The sequence below is a fragment of the Monodelphis domestica genome, chromosome 2 (assembly GCF_027887165.1).
Source record: "Monodelphis domestica isolate mMonDom1 chromosome 2, mMonDom1.pri, whole genome shotgun sequence".
NCBI lineage: Eukaryota > Metazoa > Chordata > Mammalia > Didelphimorphia > Didelphidae > Monodelphis > Monodelphis domestica.
Window position 1 is genome coordinate 506,955,193 of NC_077228.1, and position 25,062 is coordinate 506,980,254.

The 25,062-nt window shown below is 41.0% G+C and overlaps 1 protein-coding gene across 2 annotated transcripts; it reads right to left on the minus strand.

Annotated features, from left to right (window-relative positions):
* Positions 1-456: 456 nt before the first annotated feature.
* SPAG5 (sperm associated antigen 5) lies at positions 457-22,191 on the minus strand. 2 transcript variants are annotated; one of them, XM_007485596.3, is made up of 24 exons: positions 22,012-22,191; positions 13,181-13,306; positions 11,195-12,204; positions 10,926-11,100; positions 8,758-8,832; positions 8,134-8,226; positions 7,914-8,048; positions 7,560-7,679; positions 7,300-7,392; positions 7,095-7,208; positions 6,564-6,657; positions 6,189-6,336; positions 6,009-6,111; positions 4,977-5,110; positions 4,625-4,757; positions 3,838-3,943; positions 3,629-3,721; positions 3,127-3,247; positions 2,826-2,937; positions 2,344-2,424; positions 2,047-2,202; positions 1,866-1,940; positions 1,624-1,704; positions 457-797 (listed from the first exon to the last, which is right to left on the minus strand). In XM_007485596.3, exons 1-24 carry the CDS (start codon positions 22,018-22,020, stop codon positions 726-728), a joined length of 3,459 nt encoding a protein of 1,152 aa, XP_007485658.1. In that variant the 5' UTR covers positions 22,021-22,191; the 3' UTR covers positions 457-725. The 2 variants fall into 2 exon arrangements, with proteins under 2 accessions (XP_007485658.1, XP_007485657.1); XM_007485595.3 differs by having other exon boundaries at positions 21,976-22,191.
* Between the last annotated feature and the right edge of the window lie 2,871 nt (positions 22,192-25,062).

A 25,062-nucleotide genomic window follows, 5' to 3' on the forward strand; every position in this document is an offset into this window, starting at 1 on the left:
CTTTATGCCTCCAGGCAGACCCCAGTCTGAAGACCACCCCACTCCACCCCACCAAATACAGAGGGACTAGCACGCTAGGTCTCTTCCACACCATGACATAGCATCAGTTGTAAAGAGTATAAAGTCCCCAGAACTGAGGTCGTCTGGGGGACAGCTTTTCTATCCATGCTGTCCTCCCAAGGAACTGCTCCCCCTCTTGCTGTTCCACCTTGCTATCCTCCTGGCCATTCTCAACATTACTTTCTAAATTAATAAATCTCTTTTTTTGTTTTTAAGCCAAGTTTTGGAGTCTTGCATTCTTGCAAAAGGTATCCTTCCCAAACCCCAGGGGTCCACATCTGCACCCCCATAACACTACTACTGGTCAAAACTCTTCCCCACCTAGATTTATCTCTGTAAAATTTTGGAATCCAAAACAATTAATCACCTAGTAACAATCTTTTCTTGCTTCACTTCTATATTTAATGTGACCTGTATACAGTCCACTTTGAGTGTGATATTAAAATCTTTCCAGATTAGTAGGACCTGCTAGTTTACAGGTCACTGACAATCTTTGAAAACTCAGTCAACATTCCCATAAGGAGGACAATTTGTCCTAAATAAATTTATTCAAACTTTAAATACATTTAAATAGATACAAATTGCTGTCTTCTCCACAGCATCTTTTCCTCCTCTCTTCTCTGGATCCCAAAAAACAGGTCCAACCTCTCATTACTTTATGTTAGTTATCTCAGTAATTGCATCACTTTTTGCAACTCCTTGCATCCGCTCACAACCTCAGGAATGTTCAACAAAGCCTAGAGAGAAGAAAAAGGGAAGACATCTACTTCAGTTTAAATGGCTGCTATTGGCTCAAAAGCCCTTCCCCCTCTCTCTTCTTTTTTTCTGTGAAGAGCCCCAACACCAATGGAAGGGGAAAGGGCCCTTTTTTGGTTCATGGAGCCTTTGGAACTTGGGTGAGGCTTTTCTCAGAATAAAGCTTTTAAATGCATAAAATAAAATACATAGGAATACGAATAAAGATGCAATTTTGCCCCCATCAAGTACACAGACTCCTCGGGGACCCCAGATTAAGAAGTATTGCTTGAAGCAAAACTTTAAATTACTAAAATTTATGATATCTAATGAGAGAGGGGCAGCTAGGTGGCTCAGTGGATAGGAAGCCAGGCCTAAATTTGGAAGGACTTGGGTTCAAATATGGTCTCAGACACTTCCTGGCTAGGTGACTCTGGGCAAATCACTTAACCCAAACTGCCTAGCCCTTACTTGCTTTTTTTTTCCCTTGAAACTGATACTTAGTATCGATATTGAGACCAAAGAGAAGGATTTTTAAAAATTATCTAATCTAGAAAAAGGAAAGATGATCAAAACTACCACTGACCATAATTTTCACTGCTGTGATCATCATATCTCATCCTAATTGAGCCTTATTGTGTTTTTCATTGGGCCTTTCCATCCATTCTGTGGCAGGATTCTCCTTTATGTGTTTTTTCTCTCAATTAAAATAGGAACTCTTGAGAGCAGAGATGGTCTCACCTTCCTATTTGTATGTCATTCATTTCGTACAGGGCTTGGCACATAAAGTGCACTATTTTTTCCATTCCATCCCCCCTCCCCCCTTACCTCATGGATCTGTTCAAAGAGGTCATCTAGCTTCTCCAGTTCCTTTTCTGAACACCTCAGATTTTCTTCCAAAATGTTCCTCTACCAGGGTAAAAGAGAACATTAACCCTCATCCCAGGGGAAGGAGATTTGAGAGACTAATCCAAAGTATGTGGGACAAATGGAGGAAAAATGTCCTGGCAACAAACTCAGGGGCTTATCAAGTAGCAAGCAGGAAGGGGGAGCTCACCCATACAACTTACATGGCTCTGGGATTTGACCAAGAGTGCTGCCTTCTCGTTTTCCATCTCAAGAAGTAATCGCCTCAGTTTATCAACCTATAGAATAATGTTTTGTTTTAAATCACATTGAACTGTATGTTTCATTCCCAATACTAAATGGCAAGTCTGCTGAGACCTTTGAGGCCCACTACCCATAATCTACCTCCTGGCATAGCCACACTTTCTCCTGAATCCAAGCAGTGTCCATGGGCTCACTATTCGGATTCTGCTGGCATGCCAGAGCCTCTTGGAGCACTTTGGCTTCAGTCTCTGACCGCTGTAACAATCTAGTGAGCTGAGTTACCTCTTCTCGAAGGCTCTAGGGATGAGAGTAAAAGTCAATCACACTCTTAGTCTCAGGTAGACAGTCTCCTTTTGCCTCAAATAGAAGGATACAGGACAGAAGTGGATCCCAGCGCTGCTATGGAGGGCAGGGGGTCAGGGACCAGAGGAAACATACTGTGAATTCTCCAATCTTATCTATTTGTTCTAGGATCTTCTTGTCCTGCTGCTGTATCACCTCCTGGAGTTCCTTCTCACTCTGTGGGGGAGAGAGGGCAGGGAAAGTTTCGATCAGGCCATAGGAGAGTTGACCTCTTCTCATACCTTCGAGAAAACATGGCCCTGCTAATTCTATGGTGATGTCCAGTAGCACAATTTCAGCTACATTCTCTACCTTCTTCCTAAGTAGTGTCAGAACACCTCAGTACTCATACAACTCTATGACTTTTGCTAGGTTGAGACCTCTTTTTTCCTGGGTCCACATGGAAAAGAAGATACCAAAGTTGGCAAACTTCATCCCTCTAACCCTTGGCAGGGCAGAAGTAGGGCAGTAGCTAGAAAATCCCCACCCAACCAGAATCCTAGAGGAGCTATGGGTCCCCTTGGGCCTATCTGTCTGTCCCAGTTCTGGGCTGCCCCAGTTCTGGGCCTCTCCCTCACCTTATTGCGCACACACAGGGCTTGGCTGAGCTTCTTCACCTCTGCCTCTTGAATCTTCAGGGCCTCCTGATGCTGTTCCTCCTGGGCCTGCAGTTTGACCTGTAAACTGCATCTGTTGAAAAGAGTTTGGCACTGTGCACTTATTGTAAGAGGGAGGAGGATGTAAGAGAGTGATTGGGATGTGCACAGAGACTCAGACTTCTGGGAGAACTGGGTGAAAGGATTGCCACCCCCTCCCAACCCCCTACCTTCACCACCCCCAGCCCCTCCCAGTTCCCACCAGTGCCTGGATCTTTCTCACATTTCTTGTTGCAAAGCCCCAACAGCTTTTTCTTTTGAGTCCTGAAGTTGAGAGCACAGGCTCTGAGCCTCCTGCATCAGACAAGTCAGCTCTTCCAGACTCTTCTCAGTGTGGTGGACCTCTGGGAAAATGGAACCCACAGAGGGAAGATTATCATGCTAAGGTGAGTGGGACATGGGTCACTTCCTTCCCTTTTCATACTGCCAGAAGTGAGGAGGATGCTTAAGTACAGCCCCACTGAGACAGTCCAAGGATTGAACATATGTGATATGAAAAGGAAAAGGGTGAGGAAGGGCACCATCACCTGAGCAGAACCCATTGGGGATGCAGGGAACAAGGAACTGCATCCACAGAAAGAGCACGCATCTCATGTCACCACTTCACAAGTAGTGATAAAGTGCCTACAGTGTGCCGGGCAAACAGTGACACAAGTGAGACTAGCCCAGGAACCTCCCACGCCTCTCAGCTCTCTTATGGATGAATTTAAATAGCTAGAACTCACCCTGACCTGCAGGCCAAAGGAAGGCTTTAGATTCCACTTGAGTAAAGGCACTTCTGTCACTTCTGAGCAAAGAGTTGAGGTCAGGGTCTAACTCTGAAAGAGAAAAACAATCAGAGTGCAACAGTCAGGACTAGCCTTTTCGGTCATGTTCAGCCCTGGACAGCACAATGGTTTAACCAAGACCCAAAACTTCACTTGGGCTTCCTCACCTCCTTCCATAGCTCTCAAGACACTGCCCAGGAAGCTGTTATCACTGGGATGGAGGCACTGGGCAGTGGTCCGTACCGAGCTCAGAGGATGGCTCCCTAGCTCAGGCTGTGGACAAAAACCAAAGGAAACAGTAAGTCTCAGACTCTCTCAGGGGCTAACAGTTTTCCCCAAGCTCTTGAGGTGCTCACTCACCTGGGATATGGCACCAGGGAACCAATCAATTAGGCATTTTTTATCAGCACATTTAGTGCTAGGTACAGTTCAGGACATAAAGAAGTATAAGACATGACTCTTGACAAAGGTGCTTACAGACTAGCTAAGGAGGCCAGACAAAGCACAAGAAAAGGCATTATGTGACCAAGTGCCAAACACAAAGGGGAATACTGTGAGCACAGAGAGGGAAAGATCACTGTGGACTAGAATGGTTAAGGACAGCTCCTTGGAGGAGGCAGTCTTAAGTTGGGCAGTATTTATCAAGTTTGGGGGAAGGGACAAAGGCTTCTAAGGAAGGGGGGTAGTCACATAAGCAAAGGCAAGGAGGCAAGAGTGCCAGGGTACATTCAGGAAGCCAATGCTATGCCCATCTAGCTGAAGCAGAGGATTCATTTTAAGGAAGAAAGGGAGATTACATGGGAGCCAAGTAAAAGCCCAAGCCAAGAAGTCTCAACAAGCATCATGTAGTCATGAAAGGTGTTTGAGCAGGTGATCCAAATACCATTAGAAAGATTAGTCTGGCAATTAAATGTAAATTGAACTGGAGGTAAGGAGACGGTGTAAGTGTCCTACCTCTTTCTTTAATGTTGTTCGGAGTGAGAGTACCAGGTTATGGAGGCTCTGAGTAAGCATGGACATCTCTGGGGAATTTTGGTGCATCTTCTTCAGCTCCTGGGCTTCTGCTATTGTGTCAGCCAGCCTGGCCCTAGATGAGGGTACAGAGGATGGGAGAAGGCAGCCAAGTAGCAGGAGGACTCACCTCCTGGGAATTTTCCCCATGGGGAAAGCAGCCCAATGTTCCTCAATAGACCATCCCAAAACAGACAAGTAACTTTTAGGTGAGATGACAAAGCCCCCTTGGAATACTAAAGTTCGAGTCTAGTTCTGAGAAAGGAAAAGACTTGAGAGTGAAGGGAGATATTACTCAAGACTATCCACAGAGTCTTTGAGATCCTCGCACTGCAAATTGCGCTCCTGGAGTGCTGACAGAGTGGTCTTTAACTGAGATTCCAACCTAGTCAACTCTGTGTGGGCCACCTGATTCTCTTGGTCCAGAAACTGGGAGGATAGAAGAAAGAGGTAAAGGAGAGAGGTGGACTGAGAAGCAAAATATTAAGTTTCAAAGTCTAGGGTTAACACAGCCTCTTTCAGCCCCATTTAATCTTTTTTTTTTAAGTTTTATTTAATTTTTTAGAGATTTTATTTCCCCAATTACATGAAATAACAACTTTCTACATACATTTCCCAAAATTATAAGATCCAAACTATCTCCCTCTCTTTCTTCATTTTCCCCTCCCAGACATGGTAAGCAAATTGATAATACATGCATTATCATGCAAAAAATACTTCCATATTGATCACTGTAAGAGAGTACTCATATAAAACTATGATATATCACTATATATTTGTCAGGCATTCCCCAACTGATGGACATCCTCTCAATTTCCAATTCTTTGCCACCACAAGAAGAGCTGTTATAATTATTTGTGTACAAATATGTCCTTTCCCCTTTTTTATGATCTCTTCGGGATACAGACCTAGCAGTGGTATTACAGAATCAAAGGGTATGCATAGTTTTGTAGCCTTTTGGGCATAGTTCCAAATTGCCTTCAGAATTGTTGAATTAGTTCACAACTCCACCAGCAATGTATTAGTGTCCCAATTTTGCCAAATCCCCTCCAACATTTATTATTTTCTTTTACTGTCATATTAGCCATTCTGAAGGTGTGAGGTGTTACCTGAGTTGTTTTAATTTGCATTTCTCTAATCAAGAGTGACTTAGAACATTTTTTTACATGATTATTGATAGCTATATCAATAATTTCATCTGAAAATTGCTTGTTCATATCCTTTGACCATTAGTCCCATTAATCTACAGAGCCCAGCACAATGATGTTTGGAGAAGAATCAGTCGTTAAAGCTCCAGGCTTTTCTTGACATTAACCATAGCACTTACCTCTAAAGTCTCCCTCAGTTCTCGAACCTCCTCCAGGAGGGCTGCCCGTTGTTCTTGTAGCTCCAGCTGAGCTGACTTCAAGGTTGCTTCTGCTTCCTGCCACCTATCAAAGGCTTCCCTTCAGCCTTCCATTGTTTGGCTGACAAACCCCAAGGCTTCCCAACCCCTATAGGGACTCACCAGGCAACTTGTTCATCTCTACTCAAGGTGAGCTCAGCAAGGGCTTCATCTCGTGAGGCCAGATCTCGGGCACAATGGTCATATTGGTCCTGGAGCTTCTCTAGATGACCCTCAGTGTCAGCCAGGCTCTGCAGCTGCAACTGCAAATCTAAACCAAAGTTCGTCCAGTAATCCCCCTGTGAAACCCCAGCACTGATGCTTCCTAAAGTAGGGCCAGCTGCTGGTTTCTGGGAAGCAGCAAAGTAACAAAGTGAGAGGTTCAAGAAGACGGAGTTTAGAAAGTCACACTTTAGAACAGGTCCCCATAACAGACTAGGACAGGTCTGTGGCCCTTGGTACAAACTTTGGCCCAGCCTTTAGTAGTGGTGTCTATACCTGCTGCCAGTCGTTTGTTTTCCAGTTCTAGCTGTTCAATTCGGGCCTTTGAATCCTCTAACTGAGCAGAAACCTGGTCCAGCTGCCAGGAAACCTAGGAGGACAGCATTTAATTTCACAATTCTTCCTGGGCCAAGGGTCCCAGGGCCTAGTACAAAACAGTAAGCCATTTTGCTCCTGGGAAGAAACAGGGAAAGATACAAGTTTATGGCTGAACTCCAGGGCAATTACAGAGGTAGGGGGAGAGCACTGGAACAAACATTGACATAGGGCAAGGGTTCTGACCCCTATGGCCAGATATGTTGTACAATCTTCCATATTTGGCCAGGCCCTACAGGTGATTTCAAATATAAAACTACAGAAAATGTTAGTCAGTCCTACAGGTTAACTACTTATTCTCCAATTCACAATATAAAAGGGGAAACAATCCTATGGTGAAATATTGATGAAATTGTTGACTGGGGAAACCACCAACAGAGGGAGGGACAGATTCAGCAGGGACTGGGACTGAAAATCCCCTCTGCTTTATACCTGTTCCTCCTTTTCACTGGCTACATCTTGCTCCTGCAAAGCCTTCTGACTCTTGGTTATCAAAGGTTCCATTAACTGCTGGGCCTGACCGAGCATGGCTGTCCACATTGTATACTGCCAGGAGACAGAAAGTGCCAGTCAGAGGGACAAGGTACCAGAAAAGGATTAGGAGAAGAAGGATCCCAGTGAAGCTGGACCCACTCACATCTAGCTGCATTGTACTCCAGTCCTCCTGTAAGATGGAAGCAAGCTGTGTTGCTTGCTGTGTCACTTCCTTCTGTTCCAAGTGTAGAGACATCTACAGGTGGAAAACAACAAATCCCTTACTCTCTAGGGAAAGGACCAGTCTCCACAGAATGCGACAGAATGAATTAGCATGTGAGAAAAACAGACTATTTGGTACAAGGTTTCTCCCTCAGTATTGAGGCACTGCCTGGCCTCTCACTGTCTCCCCACCCAGATTACCTGCTGAGTTTGGGTCTTCCTCAGAAGATCACGGAGTTCCAGCTGTGACTCCAAATCCTGCTGGAGCTGGCTGATTCGCTGACTGAAATGTGCACAGAAGGCTTCCAATATTGTCTCTGCCTGTCAAGAGATGGAAACAGCACAGAAAAGACCTTAACCATCTCCCCTGAAAAGGCAGCCTGATCTGCCTTCTGGTGGTTGAGGCCATGTCGGCCTCTCTCCCCTTCCCCCACAGCAGCCTGCTCTCACATCCTCTGGACAGGAAGCTTCTTCAGAAGCCCTAGCATGTATCAGGTTAGGTGGAGCTGGCTGAGCAGCCTCTGCTGTACTCAGGAGTGAACCCTAGCACCTTACTGCATTTCTGCCTCTAAGGGCTATTTCTTCCCGGCTCCTTGCTTCATCCTTTTCTTCCAAAAGGTTCTGGAGCTTTGTCCTGGCTGTCTTCAGCACCTCCCAGCAATGAGAGACTAAGGATTCTGTTCGCTGGTGCTGTGAAATGAGAATTAGGAGCTCTTTCTGTCTTCTCTTTCCTTTTGCTTCCAAGAGCCTCTATGACCATTCACAAAGCACTCACCTCCTGATCTGCTGCTATCCAGTCCTCCTTTAGGGTTAGGAGGCTTTGGTTTAGCAAGTGTAAGAGCTCCTGGGACTCCAGAGTCCATGATTGCTACAAGGGACATATGGAATCACAGTTCAGCTAGGCCATCCCCAAATTCCCCACATCCCACCTGACCAAGAAAGTCACTAGAGAAGTATGCTATTTATCCTAGATGGAATGCCCTGAAATGAGGGAGAAAGGTCACTATGGCTAACTAATGTAGCCAGTCAGAGATTGACATGTGAGTCACCCAGGGAAAGGAAACAATCATTTATATAGCACTTAGTATGCACCAGGCACTCTGCCAAGCACCTTATAAATATTAGCCTATTTGATCTTCACATCAGCCTTATGAGGGAGGTGTTATTCACATTTGAAGAAACAGAGGCAGATGGAGGTTAAGTGACTTGCCCAGGGTCACAGTTAGGAAGTGTCCTGAGATCAGATTGGAACTCTAGTCTGCTTAACTCCAAGCCCAGTGCTCTATCTACTATGCCACTGAGCTACCAGGAAACTGGACTCCTTCTTCCTTCACCTTCCCCAAGTATTCAAAACAGAAAGCCCCAGAACACATGACAAAAGACCAGCCCCAGTACCTACCATGACATTCTTGGCCTGTACTAGCTCCTGACGAGCATCCCGACTCTTCTGCAGGTGCTGGAGTTCATCTGCCACCTAGAGAGGAACTATCAGAGGTTGTATGTTCCTCCTGTCAAGATGTTACCAACCCTTGGTCTTTCAGGCCCTTTCCCACCCTGGAAGAACTATAAAGGTGACAGATGAGCCTTAGAGCCTATAACCTCCCACAAAAGTTTGGGCAAAGTGGGGGGCAGGAAAAGGGGGGGAGGGAGGAAGAAACAGGATTAGGGTAAAATTTCTATGTTTGTGAGAGAGGAGGGTGGTCTTAAGGGCTGAATTCCTTTAGAGGTCTGGGAAAATTGGTGGGGGTTAGAGTTCACTGGTGCAGAAATGAAGCTATGCCCTAGGATAGGGCTGTGGCTGGGAGTTATGCTGAGTCATGATGTTTCAGCAGTTTGGATTTAAGGCAGCTTTGTCACATCTCTCCCAGGCCTCCTGGGGTTCACTCTAAAAGCTACTGAGTACCCCTGGGGTCTCTTAGGCTTCCATTTCTTCCCTAAATGAGACAGCTCTCTCTCACTGATATGCTGAGAGTCATGGATTATCCCATGTGCTCCAGGCAGAAAGAGAAAGGATGATGGGGGGAAGGGGATAGAAAGTGTGAGAGAGAGAGAGAGAGAGAGAGAGAAAGAGAGAGAGAGAGAGATGCTAGGGGCAGCCAGGCCGGTGATCAGATTAGTGGCATAGAGTGAGGATGCCACTTGTCACTCCACCTCTCATCTCATTCTGCTTCAGTGGTCTCCCAAAAGACCAGGCAGACTGGGCTAAGGAGGATACTGAGGAATGTTTGGGAATAGGGAATGAGGTGAAGGAATGACAAAGGAGAATGGATAAGCTACCCAAGATATGATCCCCCTAAAGCTCTAAGAAATTTCTTGGGCAGATGAAGGAAAAGTTACAGGCATATGACATTTTCAACCCAAACAGGTTTGGTGTTTAAAAGCAGGAAAGACAGGCTGTCCTCTCTCACAGCTAGCAGCAAATGTCTCTACTCAGCATCTGAATGGCTATGCAATGCTGGGGGATTCAGACACAGGAGGTTAGGGCATTAAGGACAAAGCTAATTGAATCCTTCCTATTTTCCAAACATTTCTTTCCCTATGCTAAAAGGTCTATACTTCCTTAGCTGCAATCTCTAAAGTATGTTCAATATGCCCAAAGGGCACTAAAAGACTGTCTGCCCTTTGATCCAGTCAGAGCACTGCTGGGTTTGTACCCCAAAGAGATAATAAGGAAAAAGACTTGTACAAGAATATTCATAGCTGCGCTCTTTGTGGTGGCAAAAAATTGGAAAACGAGGGGATGCACTTCAATTGGGGAATGGCTGGACAAATTGTGATATATGTTGGTGATGGAATACTATTGTGCTAAAAGGAATAATAAAGTGGGGGGATTCCATGGAGACTGGAACAACCTCCAGGAAGTGATGCAGAGCGAAAGGAGCAGAGCCAGGAAAACATCGTACACAGAGTCGGATACACTGTGGTACAATTGAATGTAATGGACTTCTCTACTAGCAGCAATGCAATGATCCAGAACAATTCTGAGGGATTTATGAGAAAGAACATTATTCACATTCAGAGGAAGAACTGTGGGAGCAGAAACACAGAAGAAAAACAACTGCTTGATCACATAGGTCGATGGGGATATGATTGGGGATGTAGACTCTAAATGATCATCTTAGTGCAAATATGAATAATATGGAAATAGATTTTGTTCAAGGTCACATGTAAAACCTAGTGGAATTGTGCGTCAGCTATAGGAGGGGATGGAGGGAGGGGAGGGGAGAGAAAGAACATGACTCCTGTAACCAAGGAAAATATTCTAAATTGACTAATTAAATAATGTTTTGTTTTTTTTAAAGTATGTTCAAGTGTGCCACCTCTAATTTCTTCACAGCCACTATCCTCCCCTTAATTCTACCTGGCTCTACCTTCTAGTTATTATTTGTGGCATTAGGAAGGGTATGAGGAGAGTGAGGGCAGGCTGAAGAAGGATGTGGACACACCATTCTTATATAGTCCTCCTAAATACTCTATAGGTAAGATAACATTTGATACACCTGCTCCCCTGCTCCTTTGCCTTACAGTGTCACTGGGTTTTCTACATTTGGGAACAGACCCTCTTACCCCATTGAGAAAGATGTCAGTCTGAGTGCAACTATCCTGGGCTTTGGGGTGAGAGGTAGCCCCACTATTCTGCTGATCCCGAAGCTGCCGTGAGAGGGCCTCCAGAACAATGAGGGAGCTAAGCAGATGATCTTCCAGGTCACGTCTAGACAAGGCACTCATATCTGGAGGTTGGCTACATAAAAAGGTAAGAGTATGAGATATGGGGAGAGGTAGAAAGGAAAAAGGCTAAGATTGGGCTAAGGATACAAGGGTGCAAAAGCACTTACCACCAAAGTAAGGAATCTGTCTCAGAGGCATTGTCTTTTGTGTTGGCCTTCCCTTCTTGAGATGTGTTGGTACTCTTTTCTAGCAAGGCTGGGGTAGCAGGGCTTGAAGAGACAGGGGTAATGCTGGTCCCAATATCTAGCATTAAAGTAGGAAGGGAGAAGCTCTGGCGTAGACTTTCCAGCATAGCTGAAGTATTCACACCTTTATCTAACCATGCAAGTGGGGACTTCCATGATCCAGTACTGGGGCTATGATTTTGACTAAAGTCTTCCACTGGAGCCACAGTTTTTGTTGGAATTTGAGTAGGGAGTGATGAGCCTCCTGCCAGCTGGACTTCCTCTGATGGGTGGGAAGGTTTCAGTTGCCCTCCTTCTACAGTGAGTGCTGCGCTTCCTAATCCAAGGTCTGAAAGGCTGGCAGGGTGACTGACCCCTGAGACAGATGAAGTGGGAAATTGTTGCATACAAGAAGGCAGCAGAGAGTTGCTTGTCAGAGGTACAGAGGCCTTAGGGACAGCATTTGTCCCACTGTCTATAGAGTTTTCCTCTGGGTGATGCTGCTCAGAACAATGACTGGGGGAGCCCTCTATGAAAAGATGTGATGGGGCATGCTGTGAGATGGCTCTCACTGGCTTGGCAATACCATCTACAGGGCTGCCGGTGGTCACTGTATCTGTCAGACTTGGAGAGAGGTTGAGAAAGATGTTTGCCTCTGTCTTAGTACCCAAGACCATCTCAAGTGGACTATTTGACTGCAGTTCTTGGCCAGATCTTTCTTGGGAAGGAGAAGGGACCAAGGTTTTTACCACAACATTATTCAATGGGGCCTCTACTCCTTCAGAGGTTCTGGGAGTAGAACTGGTTTGGGGGACCAGATCCAAACAGTGTTCTTCTGTGTCAACCAGGGAAGTCTTAAGCTCCTTCAAAGGCACATATGGCAGTTCTGAAGGAAAATCTGTCCAGGTGGTTTTAGAAAATTCCAGTGCAGGTGGGATGCTGCTGTCCTCAGGCTATTAGGAAGGAAAAAGTCAAGGAATTGGCAAACAAAGGTCACTTTATTAACACAGGCATCTCCCTGAGCTTTAAACATAAAGCAAAGAGGCACTGTCTGGGCAAGTTCCTTGCATCCTCTGTTCAATTCAGGGGTGCTAATCCATGTAGGCAAAAGGGCACTATGCCAAGCAGGGTTTTGGCTAGCTCTGTTTCATTGTGAAGAGCTAGGCTGATCTCTTTTCATGACAAATGAGACTACAGGGAACGACTATTCAGCAATTTAGATACAGCCATGGTACAAAGAACAAAGCTGTGTTAACCTGTGTAGCCTGCTGTATCAGGAGACAGCAAAAACAGGTGGAAAGCCCCCTAGGTCAGGAGATAGGAGACCTAAATTCTAGTCCCAATTCTGATGCTAATTATATGACTGTGGTTAAATCCTATCACTGCTCTCCTAGGACTTCAGTTCCCGCTGGGTACTCCCTACTTCTTTTCTATCTTACAAAATGTCAGACAGCAAACCAGACAGCCTATGATGTACTTGCTATAGTTCTTTTAGTGAAGAATTCTATCTTCTTCTACCAAGGCCACAAATTACTTTGGTACTCTGTCACCATTCTTCCTTACTCATGTAACCTGTTTTTAATATCACTGTCAGCTAGGGCCTCCATTTTAAAATGAGTAGAGGGAGAGAAAATGTCTCTCTTTAGCCAGTGCTATTTTGCAGTAGCTCAGTAAAGGCTGAGTTGGGGAGGAGGTGGTAGAAATCAACAGCTAAGCAGAAGTATGGAAGTCTCTAAGGATGTATGCTAAGACTTCACAGATATCACTACCTTTATTGATTATGGTCTCCTTGTCCTAGTCCACTGCTCCCCTGGGTGCTCAGGCCACACACACACACACACACACACACACACACACACACACACACACACACACACACACACACACACACACACGTGTCCCACCTAGAGCTAGACAAGTGAATCTTACCTGTGGCCATGACCGATATAACATGGGACTCTTCTTGGAACTTGCCAAGGTGACTTTCCCAGGGCTGGGAACTGCATTTGGTTGTAAGAAGAGTTCCTGGAGAGGAGGGCGATTATCTGACTTTCCCTGAGATAGAGATGTTGGAGAGAAGGAATAAGTACAGGGCCCCTTAGGCTGACTTACAAACCCACTTTCCAAATTTTAGATCGAGCCAGAAGGTATTTTAGCAATCATTCAAGTCAACCTCATCATTACACAGATGTAGAAAGAGATTTCTAGGAAGATGGCCATGTGGAAAGCTATATATAAACCCAGTTTTCTCCCCATCCCCATCAAAATGGGACACCAAATAGACCAAACTTTAAAAAAAAAAAAAGGAGGGGAAAGGAAAGAAATCCCTTTAGAAAAAAGCCAGAACAATGAAGAAAGATTTACAGGGCAAGAGAATTTCAAAATAAAAGTAAAGCTGACAGCACGGTTGATAATTTTCCAAAAAGAAGGATATGGGAAATATAAAATACAGGACCCAGGGATTTTGGGACTAGGCTAGAAGGATATTGGTGTTGCATCATTCCTAATATCCCAAATTATGCATATGTAGAGCTGATTTTTAAAAAAGAAATAATGTTGATAGGATTTGGTGGAAAGAAAAACAATCATAAATGGGATGTAGGGTAGCAGAATGGATTAGAAAATAAAACTGAATTGGGACACTAATGCATTGCTGGTGGAATTGTGAACTGATCCAACTATTCTGGAGGGCAATTTGGAATTATGCCCAAAGGGTTATAAAAAAAAAATGCATACCCTTTGATCTAGTAACACCACTACTAGTTCTATATTCAAAGAGCTAAAAAAAAAATGGTAAAGGACCTATTTGTACAAAACTATTTATAGCTGCTCCTTTTGTGGTGGCAAAGAATTAGAAACTAAGGGGATATCCCTAAATTGGGGGGATGGCTGAACAAATTATGGTATATGGTGGTGATAGAATACTACTGTGTTATAAGAAATGATGAAAAAGACCATTTCAGAAAGAGCTGGAAAGATCTACCTGAACTGATCCAGAGTGAAATAAGCAGAACCAGGGAAAACATTGAACATAGTTATAGCAATATTGTGGAAAGATCAAATGTAGTAAAATTAGCTACTAACAACAATACAATAATCCAGAAAAATTCTGAGGGATTTATGAAAAAGAATGCTATCTACCTCCAGAGAAAGAACTGTTGAAGATGGAAGCATATGATTTATTACTTGTTTATTTGGGTATAGGTTTTAGGGTTTTGGTTTTTTTAAGATTATTCACTTATAAAAATGAATATGGAAATGTTTTGCATAACACATGTGTAACCCAGTCTGAATTGTCAACTCTGGAAGGGGGATGGAAAGAAGGGAGACAATTTGGATCATATGACTTCAGAATATTTATGTGGAAAGTATTATTAAAATAAAAGAAAAAAATTTAAGAAAAAAAACTGAACAATCAACTGCATATAAGAAATACTTAAAACTTCAAGATTCATAAAGTTAAAGTGAGGAGTTGGAGTAGAATTTATTATGTTCTCAGCAGAATTTTTAAAAAGGGAAAGATAATCATGATCTCAGACAAAGCAACAGTAAAAACATATCTGGTCAAGAGAGACAAAGAGTAAACTAAACTACATTATGTTCAACAGTAGCAGAGATCAAGAAAATATAAAAAAGATATAAACAGGCAAGTTTTCAAAAGAATAAATCCAAATGATCAACAGCTTTATTTTATCACTAATAATGAAAGAAATATAAACAACTGCCATCAATTTGGCAAAGATGACAGAAAAGGAAAATGACAAATTTTGGAGGAGCTACTGAAAAACAGGCACATTAATGCATGTAAAGTTGTGAATTGAATCAGCTATTCTGGAAAGCAATTTGGAATTAGACTCTAAAATTCACTCAATTCCATACTTTTGACCTGGTAATACCACTACTAGGCCTATATCCTCAAAGAGATCAAAGAAAGACTCATGTATGAAAATATTTCTAAAGATTCTTTTGATAACAAAAAAATGGAAACAAAAGGGGCACCCATCATTTGGGGAATGCCTAAACATATTATGGAATACAAATGTAATAGAATATTATTTCAGCATAAGAAATAATTAGAGGAGGAGGGGGAGGGCCACGCAACACAGTGGATAGAACCCTGGGCCTGGAGTCAGGAGGTCTTGGGTTTAAATCTGGCCTCAGACACTTGCTAACCTTATGACTGACCCTAGGCAAGTCACTTAACAGGAATTGCCTAGCCCTTGTCACTCTTCTGTCTTAGAATTGATACTAAGATAGAAGGTAAGGGGATGGGAGTGGGAGAGATTTTAAAATTCAATTTCTTCAGTTCTAGATTCTCTCCCTTCCCCAACCTGAGAAGGCAAGAAATACAAAACTCATTATCAATATGAAGTCATGCCATTAGTTGTGTTAAAAAAAAAAGATCAGAACAAACCCCAAATACACATTTTTCATCATGAGTCCTTTGGAATTGTACTCATTTGAAATAGATCACTGTATTGATCAGAACGGTCTTTCACAGTTGATTATCTTTACATTATTGTTGTTACTATATACAATGTTCTCCTGGTCCTGCTCACTTCACTTTGCTTCAGTTCATACAGGTCTTCTCAAATTTTTCTGAAATATCCATTTAATTTCTTATGGTACAATAATGTTCTATCAAATTTATGACCATAACTTATTTGGCCATTTCTCAATTGATGTATATCCCCTCAATTTCCAATTCTCTGTCACCACAAAAGAGCTGTTACAAATACTTTTGTACATGTATCTTGGGGTATAGACTTAATGGCATTGCTGGATTAAAGGGTAGGTATAGTATAATAGCTTTTGGAGCATATTCCAAATTATTCTCTAGAATAGTTTGTTTAGGTCACAGCTCTACCATCAGTGCATTGGTATATCTTTTTTTTCCTCTACATCCCCTCAAGCATCTGTCATTTTCATTTTCTATAATCTTAGCCAATCTGATGAATAGGAAGTGGTATCTCAGAGTTGCTTTAATTTGCATTTCACTAATTATTTAACAATTTAGAATATTTTTCATATGGCTATTAGTACCTTTAGTTTTCTTCCTCTGAAAACTACCTCTTCATATCTCTTGACAATTTATCAGTTGGGGAATGGCTCTTCTTATAAATGTGGCTCAGCTCCTTATTTACTTGAGAAATGAAACCTTTAGCAAAGAATCTTGCTCCAAAGACACCCTACCCCAGTTTCCAGCTTCCCCCCTAATTTTAGTTTCATTGTTTTATGCAAAAACTTAAACTTGACATAATCAAAAATATCCATTTTACCTCTTATGAAGTTTTTTTTTTTTAGCCATGAATTCTTCACCTATCTATAGATATGGCAGGTAATTTCTTCCATGTTCCAATAATTTGCTTATCATATCACTCTATGTCTAAATCAAGTGTCTTATTTTGGTTCATGGTATGTTGATATTGGTCTATGACCAATTGAAACTGGAAAAAGATAGTTTAAAAGAAACTTGGGAAAGCTATTTCAGAATGAAGTGAGCTGGACCAGGAGAACATTTATACGATATGAACAGTGTAAAGATGAACATCTTTGAAAGACTTAAGAATTCTAATTAGTGCAATGACCAACTATGATTCCAGAAGATGAATGGTGATGCATGCTACTCACTTCCTTACAGAGAGCTGTCTCAAGCTGTAGATTAAGACATACATTTCTTGAAAATGGCAAATTAAAATATTTTCTTAGCTATGACATATTTGTTGAGTATTTTTTCCTTTTTTTTCTAATGGGAGTAGAAAATGCTTGTTAACTGAAATAAAAGTTTTTAAAAAGGCAATAGTAATATCATATGTGTGTATATATATATATGAACTGGGGCAGCTAGTGGCACAGTGGATAGAGTGCCAGGCCCTTTAAGAAGACCCATCTTCCTAACTTCAAATCTAGCCTCAGATACCTGTCAGCTGTATAACCCCAGAAAAGTAACTTGTTTGCCTTAGTTCCTCATCTGTTAAATGAGTTAGAGAAGGAAATGGCAAACCACTCCAGTCTCTCTGCCAAGAAAACCCCAAATGGGGTCATGAAGAGTAGAACACGATTGAAATGACCAAACAACAAACATATGCACTTGATAATAAAGCATCTAAGTAACAGAAAGATATCTTAGACAATGTAGATACAATAATAATTGGTGACTTCAACCTGCCTTCTTCTGATCTGGACAAATCTGGTAAAAATGTAACAAAAAAAATTAAATATCTAAATGAAATATTTAAAAAACTAGATATACTAGGTCTTTGGCAATAACTGAATATGTCTATTTGTCTGCATCAGAGGACAGCTTTACAAAACTTATATGATTTTTTCCCTTAAGGTAGAAATTTTATAACTATCATTGACAGAACATAACACAATAAAGAGCTATAATCAGTAAGACAAATATAGACCTATTCAGAGACTAAGGTAATCCTAAATGGAAACAACAAATATGTATATTAAAAGTGAAATGCAAAGGAATTGTCCAAAGTCCCTCAGCTATCTGAGCATGCCTAGATTTCATTCCTAGCTTGGCAGAAAGGACAGCTCCGGATGCCCCTCGGCTTTGCCTTATCTTTCTTGGTTAGGCTAGACACATTACAACTGATACTAATCTTCTGCCTTGAAACTGATACTTAGTAGCAATTCTAAAATATGAAGCAAGGGTTTAAAAAAAAAAAGAATTGATATTAAGACAGAAAGTATGGATTTTAAAAAAAGGAAAAAATCTTCACTTAAAAGCTCCAAAAGTTCTACTCTGGCAAATGGTGAAGGAAGAGAATCTGGAACTCAATGGAACCAAAACCATATCCTTGTTGAATTTCCTTTTAATCTTATGATTAAGTAAATTCCCCTTTGCTAAGTATTAGATAGACTTGGAGTATCTCAATTCTTTCTCATCTAAAAAGTAAAAAATACTTTGACAGGCCTGGCCCAGAACAAAGTGCCTTCTCATAATTATTTCTTGGGGCCTAACTCGGTCATTAAAATTTTGCAATATTCAATTTAGATTGTTTTGCTATCCATGTGTGTATTGTTTTCCTGGTTCTGTTTATTTCACTTTGCAAGTATATTAATCATATTTATCATTTCTAATAGCACAGTAATATTCACATTCCAAAACTTGTATAGCTATTATCCAATAGAGAGGTTGTCTACTTTGCTTCCAGCTTTTTACTACTACAAAAACAGTATATTTTTTTAAAAGCTATCATCTCTTTTTGGGGTGGAAAAGACCTGGAAACTAGGTGGGTGCCCATCAATTGAAGAATGGTTGAACAACATGGATGTACTAGAATATTACTGAGTATAACAAATGATGAAGGGGATGGTTTCAGAGAGACCTGGATAGCTTGTATGAAACGATAGTGTGAGGTGAGCAAAATCAGAACAACTTATACAGCAACAACAATATTGTAAAGAAGAACAGCTTTGAAAGACTTAGAAACTCTGATCAATGCAATCACCAAGAATTCTAGAAGACTAAAAATGAGACATGCTGCCCAACCCCTATAAAAGAAGTAATGGACATGGGATACAAACTGGGATGTGTATTTTTTGGGATAGTTTTACTTGACTGTATATTTGTTATAAGAGTTTTGTTTTTCATAATAGGGAAGAGGAGGTTGAGAGAAACTAACTTTTTAAACTAAAAAAACAAACAAACAATGCTGTGTTAATAGTTTGTCATATATGGGGGTTTTGGTTTGTTTTGTTTTTACCTCCTTGGTGAATAGTCTATGGATCAAAGAGTATAGACATTTTAGCCATTTTCTTTGCATAATTCCAGACTGCATCCTAGAATAATTGGGACCAATATGCAGTTCCACCAACATTATCTTTTGCTTTTCTATCAACCTCCAACACTAGCTATACCCATCTTTGGTCATCTTCACCAATTTGCTCCATATTAGGTAAAATCTCAAGTTGTTTTGCTTTATATTCATTTATTAATAAGATTTTACATACTCTGTTTTGCATGACTGAATATGGATAACCTTTATCAAATTTTCAAATTTATCAAAATGAGAATACCAGTGACACCAACAAATGTAGATTAATACAAGTTTATTTTTAAAAAAGCATTCACAGCTTGTATCTTCAAAAAGTATATAAATATTTATTAGAATAATGTAAAAATAAACCAAAAGAATAATAATGTAGTCTATGAATACTTAAAATAATACTTAGTAGCCAATATACTTGCTAAAGAAAAAAAAAGGTGTGCCAAAAAGTTCCAGGAGTAAAAACAACTTCTTATTTAAAGTCATCCCAAAACACACTAACATTTATATTATCTTTATTAATTATTGCAATCTTTGACTCAGTTCCACATTCATTACAAATATATAACTAGTCTCAACCATAGTGAGAACACTGGACCATTTGATGTGTATATGGCAAATTGTTTTCTATTTAAAATATACCACTATCACAATGTCAAGGATTCCTTCTGTCCATTGACATAAAATATGGCATCTTTGTGGAAGATTATCTATTATGGTTTTCCCTAATCTTATCATTAATATCTCTTATCAAAAAGAAATCACAATATCTAGCTTCCAAGTCAAAAAAGGAATTGTACCAAAACATCTTAATCATTTGATGTAACGTGGATGATTATAAAGTTACATTATTCTGCTGAAAAATAAACTAAACAATTTTTTCTCATAGAAAAACTATCATATGATACTGAAATGTCCTTTGGACTTTTAAAGTATAAAAATCTTAGTACACACCCAGGAAAAATAGTGACCAAGAGCTTTGAGCTAGAATTTGGAAATCAAATTGAACAAAAGGATAAAGGCAACACTTGAAAATACCTATCAAATCTGGTCTCAAACATGTACTAGCTGTGTGACACTGGACAAGTCATTTAACTCCAATGACCTAGCCTTTTGTTACTCTTCTGACTTGGATCCAATACTTAATATTGATTCTAAGACAGAAGATAAAAGTTTTTAAATAAATTAATAAAGAATAATTAACACAGAATAAGGAAATAAATAAAAAGGAAAGATTGGGGGCAGCTAGGTAGATCTGGATTGCGGGCCAGGCCTAGAGACACTTTGGTTCAAATCTGATCTTAGATACTTCCTAGCTATGTGACCTTGGGCAAATAAGTCACTTAAACCCCCATTGCTTAGCCCTTAGAATCAGTATTCCAAAATGGAAGGTAAGGATTTTTTTTTTCAGAAAAGAAAGTAAGAAAGAAAGAAAGGGAAATTTTAATTTAATTTTTTTTATTTCCAAAAGGGAAAAATCTTGGTATTCTGCAAACAAGACAGAAATAAGCATAAAGAAAGCTATGGCTATTTATGTAAAGGCACTTTTGACATCTGCCAATCTAAAAGTTAAGTCAATGGGAAGAACACATTTAGAACAATTAACACCTAAACAATACCAGTCTTAAGGTAAGCTTTTAGAACAGTAAAAGAGACAATGGTGTATTTAAAATGTATAAAAATAAAACTCAGGTTCAATTTTCCAAAGGCAACTAGAAAAAGATTAACCCTTCCCCATGAGAAAGATGCCTGACTGACCCATGTTCTCAGAGGATATAATATACAGTTAAAAATTTATAGAAAGGCTTATTATTCCATAAATTGTAAATCAAGTCGTTTGCCATCTGATAGTGTATGAAAGAACTAAGATCTAAGCTTGGGAAGGAAAAGATCACTACTGTGGACCTTGCAATAAATTCAACCAACATATCAACAAAGAAGCTTTGGGAAAATGAATTTTTTAAAAAAATATTTCTGTTCTATCTTGGAAATACTGTGTATTGATTGGTTCCAAGGCAGAAGAAAGGTCCACCGAGACAAATAGCTGCCTCCTATTACTGTTGATAATATTTGATGGCACTTCAGAAAGCTAGTGTTCTTTTGTATTTCCTGCTTATCAGACTATTGTGCCAGTGAATAAAATTATTTTCTGTAACTAAAAACATTAATAAGTCATTAAACCTTCTGCCTCAGTTTCCTCTCAGGGTTTAAAAAAAAAAACGTTGTCTTAGAATCAATATGTTCCAAAGAGAAACGGTAAGTGTTAGGCAGTTGGGAGTTAAGTGACTTGACCAGGGTCACAGCTAGGTGGCCTGGGGTCACATTTGAACCCAGAACCTCTTATTACCGAGCCTGATTTTCTATCCATTTGGCCACCTCGCTGCCCTTTCAAATGCATAGTCTCATACTCCAGTTTAGAAGTAGCTTTAAGATTTTTTCTCTCAGCAACCCGGCAAAGTGGGTTACGTCAGGAGTACCCTCAGCGCTTACTGTGTTGTGTTCCAGGCACCTGGCTAAGCGCTGGGGATTAAAAAAACAAAAACCAGGCTTTCCTCACTCTCCAGTTACCTATGATCCGTCCAGGCGGTGCAAGGGACAGAGCACTAGACCTAGGCTGGGGCTCGGGTTGCACTGAGACTACCGCCTCCGATACAGACTAGGTTGCGTGATCCTCGACCTAATCGGGATGATAACAGCACTTGCCTCCCAGAGAGGGGTCGGGGGAGGATGGAACAGCAGCGTGTTTTCGTAGGAGCGGAAAGAATGCTCGGCGTAGGCCCTCGAGGGACTTCTAGTCTACACTCCCGCACCTAAGTTCCTTCACCGAGCAAAACGGCGCCCCTCCCCTCTCTCTCACACACAAAAACACATACCGCCCCCTCCCCGCTCCGCCCCCCACCCCGGGAAGAAGGGAGCTAACGGAAGCCCGGCCCGGCTCACCCGCTGTGGCGTAGCCGGAGAGCCGAGGCTCCTCACCCGCCACATGGTCCGTCGGGGGATAGTGAGGGGAGTCGAGCGCCTCGATTTCTACGGATCGACCAAAGCCGCTGGGAAACCAAAAAGAAAAAGGATTCAGGGAGAAGAGACAGCCTCGCCAGACACCAAACCCATTCGAACAGGCCGCGCGCTTCCGTTATTGGTCACGGCGCCGTGACGTCACCGTTAGGACCTAAGCCCATCCGAGCCTCACTTCCACTCCGACCCCGCGCATGCGTTCTCGTGTCCCAAAGGTGCACTCTCGCGCCACCTGAAGGCGTCTGTCCCTGACTGTGGAACATACCTGGTCGGGGCAGAAACAGGGTGATGGTGGGGGGCCCGGGCCACAGGAGCCCGTCTGGCGGCCTTTTTTTTTTTTTAACCCTTACCTTCCATCTTAGAATCAATGTGGATTGGTTCCAAGGCTGAAGAGATGTGAGGCCTAGACAATGGGGGTTAAGTGACTTGCCCAGGGTCCCGCTATTAACATAATGATCTTGGTTTTGTATTGTTCAAGGCTTGAAATACTCTGCAAAGAGCTGAATTATGCCAATAGGGACATTTTTGCCCCTGTACACATAATCTAAATACATACAGAAGTTTACAGCTAAACAAAAAAAAAATAACCTTGGAGAAACAATTAGAAGAGTATTAATAGTAACTCTTAATATAGCTTAAAGTTTGCAAAGAATTTGCTTTTGATCCTCCTAACAACCCTCTAAAGGTAGACGGTATTATTCCCATTTTACAGATGAGGAAATGGAGGCTGAAATAGTCCAGGACACACAGATACATGTCTGAGGCAGGATTTGAAGCCAGGTCTTCCTGATTCCAGGCTAGCACTCTATATAAACCGGCACTCCTGTGAGATATTTGGTCATTATATCAGGCTGTCAATCAGCAATCATTTAAAAGGAATTTATTATGGACAACAATGGACATAAGCAAAGGGGCCACCATGAACATAACTATAGCTTGTATGCCAATATTTGTTAGAGAAGATGAAGTTATAGAGAAATTTCTAAGATTTTCACAAAAATCTCATAACAAATCAATGGACTTTATTGATAACTTGGTTGTGAAGGTGGGCTCAAAGGAAGATAGTTTTTAAAAATTTGGAAATATGATTCATGGGTCAGAAACAAAAGGCCAAAAGTGTATATGCTGCTCAGTAACCTCACTTGAAACAAAAAGCTGGAAGGCACAGGACATAGTACCAAACATAACAAAAAAAGTAAAATTGAAGATCTTTTAACAGTTGGGAGTCCCTTCAAAAATAACTGGCTGTATATAAGTCAGAGCAACAGATCAACTAGAACCATGGTCAGAATGGATGGAGGGCAGCTAGATCATTCAGTGGATAAAAAGACAGGTCTGAAGACAGGAGGTCTTGGGTTCAAATAGTCTCAGACACTTCCAAGCTGTGTGACTCTGGACAAGTCACTTAACTCCCATTGCCTAGCCCTTACTACTCTTTTCTGCCTTGGATCCAATACCCTATATTAATTCTAAGAAGAAAGGAAGGAGTTAAAAAAAAAAGGCTAGAGTTGTGATTTATGACCCAATCTATTTTTTAATAACCTGTGAAAAGAAATGTTATAATGATGATTAAGTATGAAAGACTTATCTACTCTGATCAGCACAATGACCTGAAACAATTCCAAAGGACTCATGATGAAAAATGTTATTTAAGAAAAGGTTATTCATCTTCATCTGGAGAACCAATGACCTTTGAGTACAAAAAAGTATAATTTTTGCAATTTATTTTTTCTTGCCTTTTTTTTTGCAACATGGCTAATATGGAATGTTTTGCATGATTTCAACTGGATAATTGATATCATGTTACTTGCCTTCTCACTGGGTGGGGGAGAAAGTTAGATGGAGAGAGAGAATTTGAAACTCAAAATGCTTAAAAAATGAATGCAATGGGAACACAGAATAGTTTACCTGGAAAATCTTTGGAGAAGGGAAAAATTTATGACAAAACAAGAAATAGAGAATATTATAAGATTTTACCACCATGGTAATCAGGCCCAGGCAGGGTTCCTTTGACTGGATATACAACTGACATGAAGCAGCAAGAATTACAGAAAGAGGGAAAGAGAGAAACCCAGAGGAAAGACTCAGGAGCCAGAATAGAGGTTGGAAAAGTGTTCTCTCTGATACTCCAGCTTGAGTTCTTTTTATTAGGAAAATCAGTACCCCTCGATCCATGATAGACATCAATGAGTGACAGAAGAAACAATACAGATGGTTACATCAAAGATACAAGGTCCAGTTTAACACAGGTTAGCCAAATTCTTGTTACAGGAAAAGCTCATATTTTTATGGCTATGTGACTTGTTGATAAGGAAGTTTGGGAATTGGGGCTTGGAGACACTGGGTCTGAGAATTGCTAGGTCTCTGGGGGGGGCGTTTGAAATGCTAAATCCAAGGATGCTTGTAATGCTGATTAGGAAGACTGTCAAGCACCTTGAGAAGAGGTTTTCATTTCATTTCATTTCATTTGTGAATTTAGCCCATATTGCCAATAAATTTAAAATTGTCCCCTAAACTCTTTCTTTTTGAGGATCATGACTCCTTAACTCTTGAGTTAAGGATATGGCCACAACAAGAAAAATGCTGTTGCAAAAACATCTTGTCTTTACTGAATCTTAGTTTTTGTCATGAGATCCAGTGTGGAAATATAATTTTCTTTCATGGTTCTTTGGTTCTTGTGATCCCTACAAGATGTACAATGAATAAAATTTTTAAAAAGCTTTTGCACAAGCAAAAAACCAAGATTAGAAAGGAAACAACAAATTGGGAGGGGGGATTTTATAACAAATGTCTCTGATATAGATTTAATTTCTCAATTTTATAAAGAACTAAGTCAAATTTGAAAGAACAAGCCATTCCCCAGGTGACAAATGGTCAAAGGATATGAACAAAGAATTTTCAGATGAAGAAATCAAAGCCATCAATAATCATGAAAAAATGTTCTAAATCACACTTGAGTAGAGAAATACAAATTAAAACAACTCTGAGGTCCCACCTTACTCCTATCAGATT

Excerpts from the sequence above, each read along its gene's own strand:
- SPAG5 (XM_007485595.3), bottom strand. The coding sequence starts at position 22,020 with ATGTGGCGGGTGAGGAGCCTCGGCTCTCCGGCTACGCCACAGCGG. Across the intron at positions 3,722-3,837 it reads CTTGAGAGCTATGGAAGGAG|AGTTAGACCCTGACCTCAAC; the intron begins GTGAGGAAGCCC and ends TTTCTCTTTCAG. Across the intron at positions 1,705-1,865 it reads TGGTCAAATCCCAGAGCCAT|AGGAACATTTTGGAAGAAAA; the intron begins GTAAGTTGTATG and ends TTACCCTGGTAG.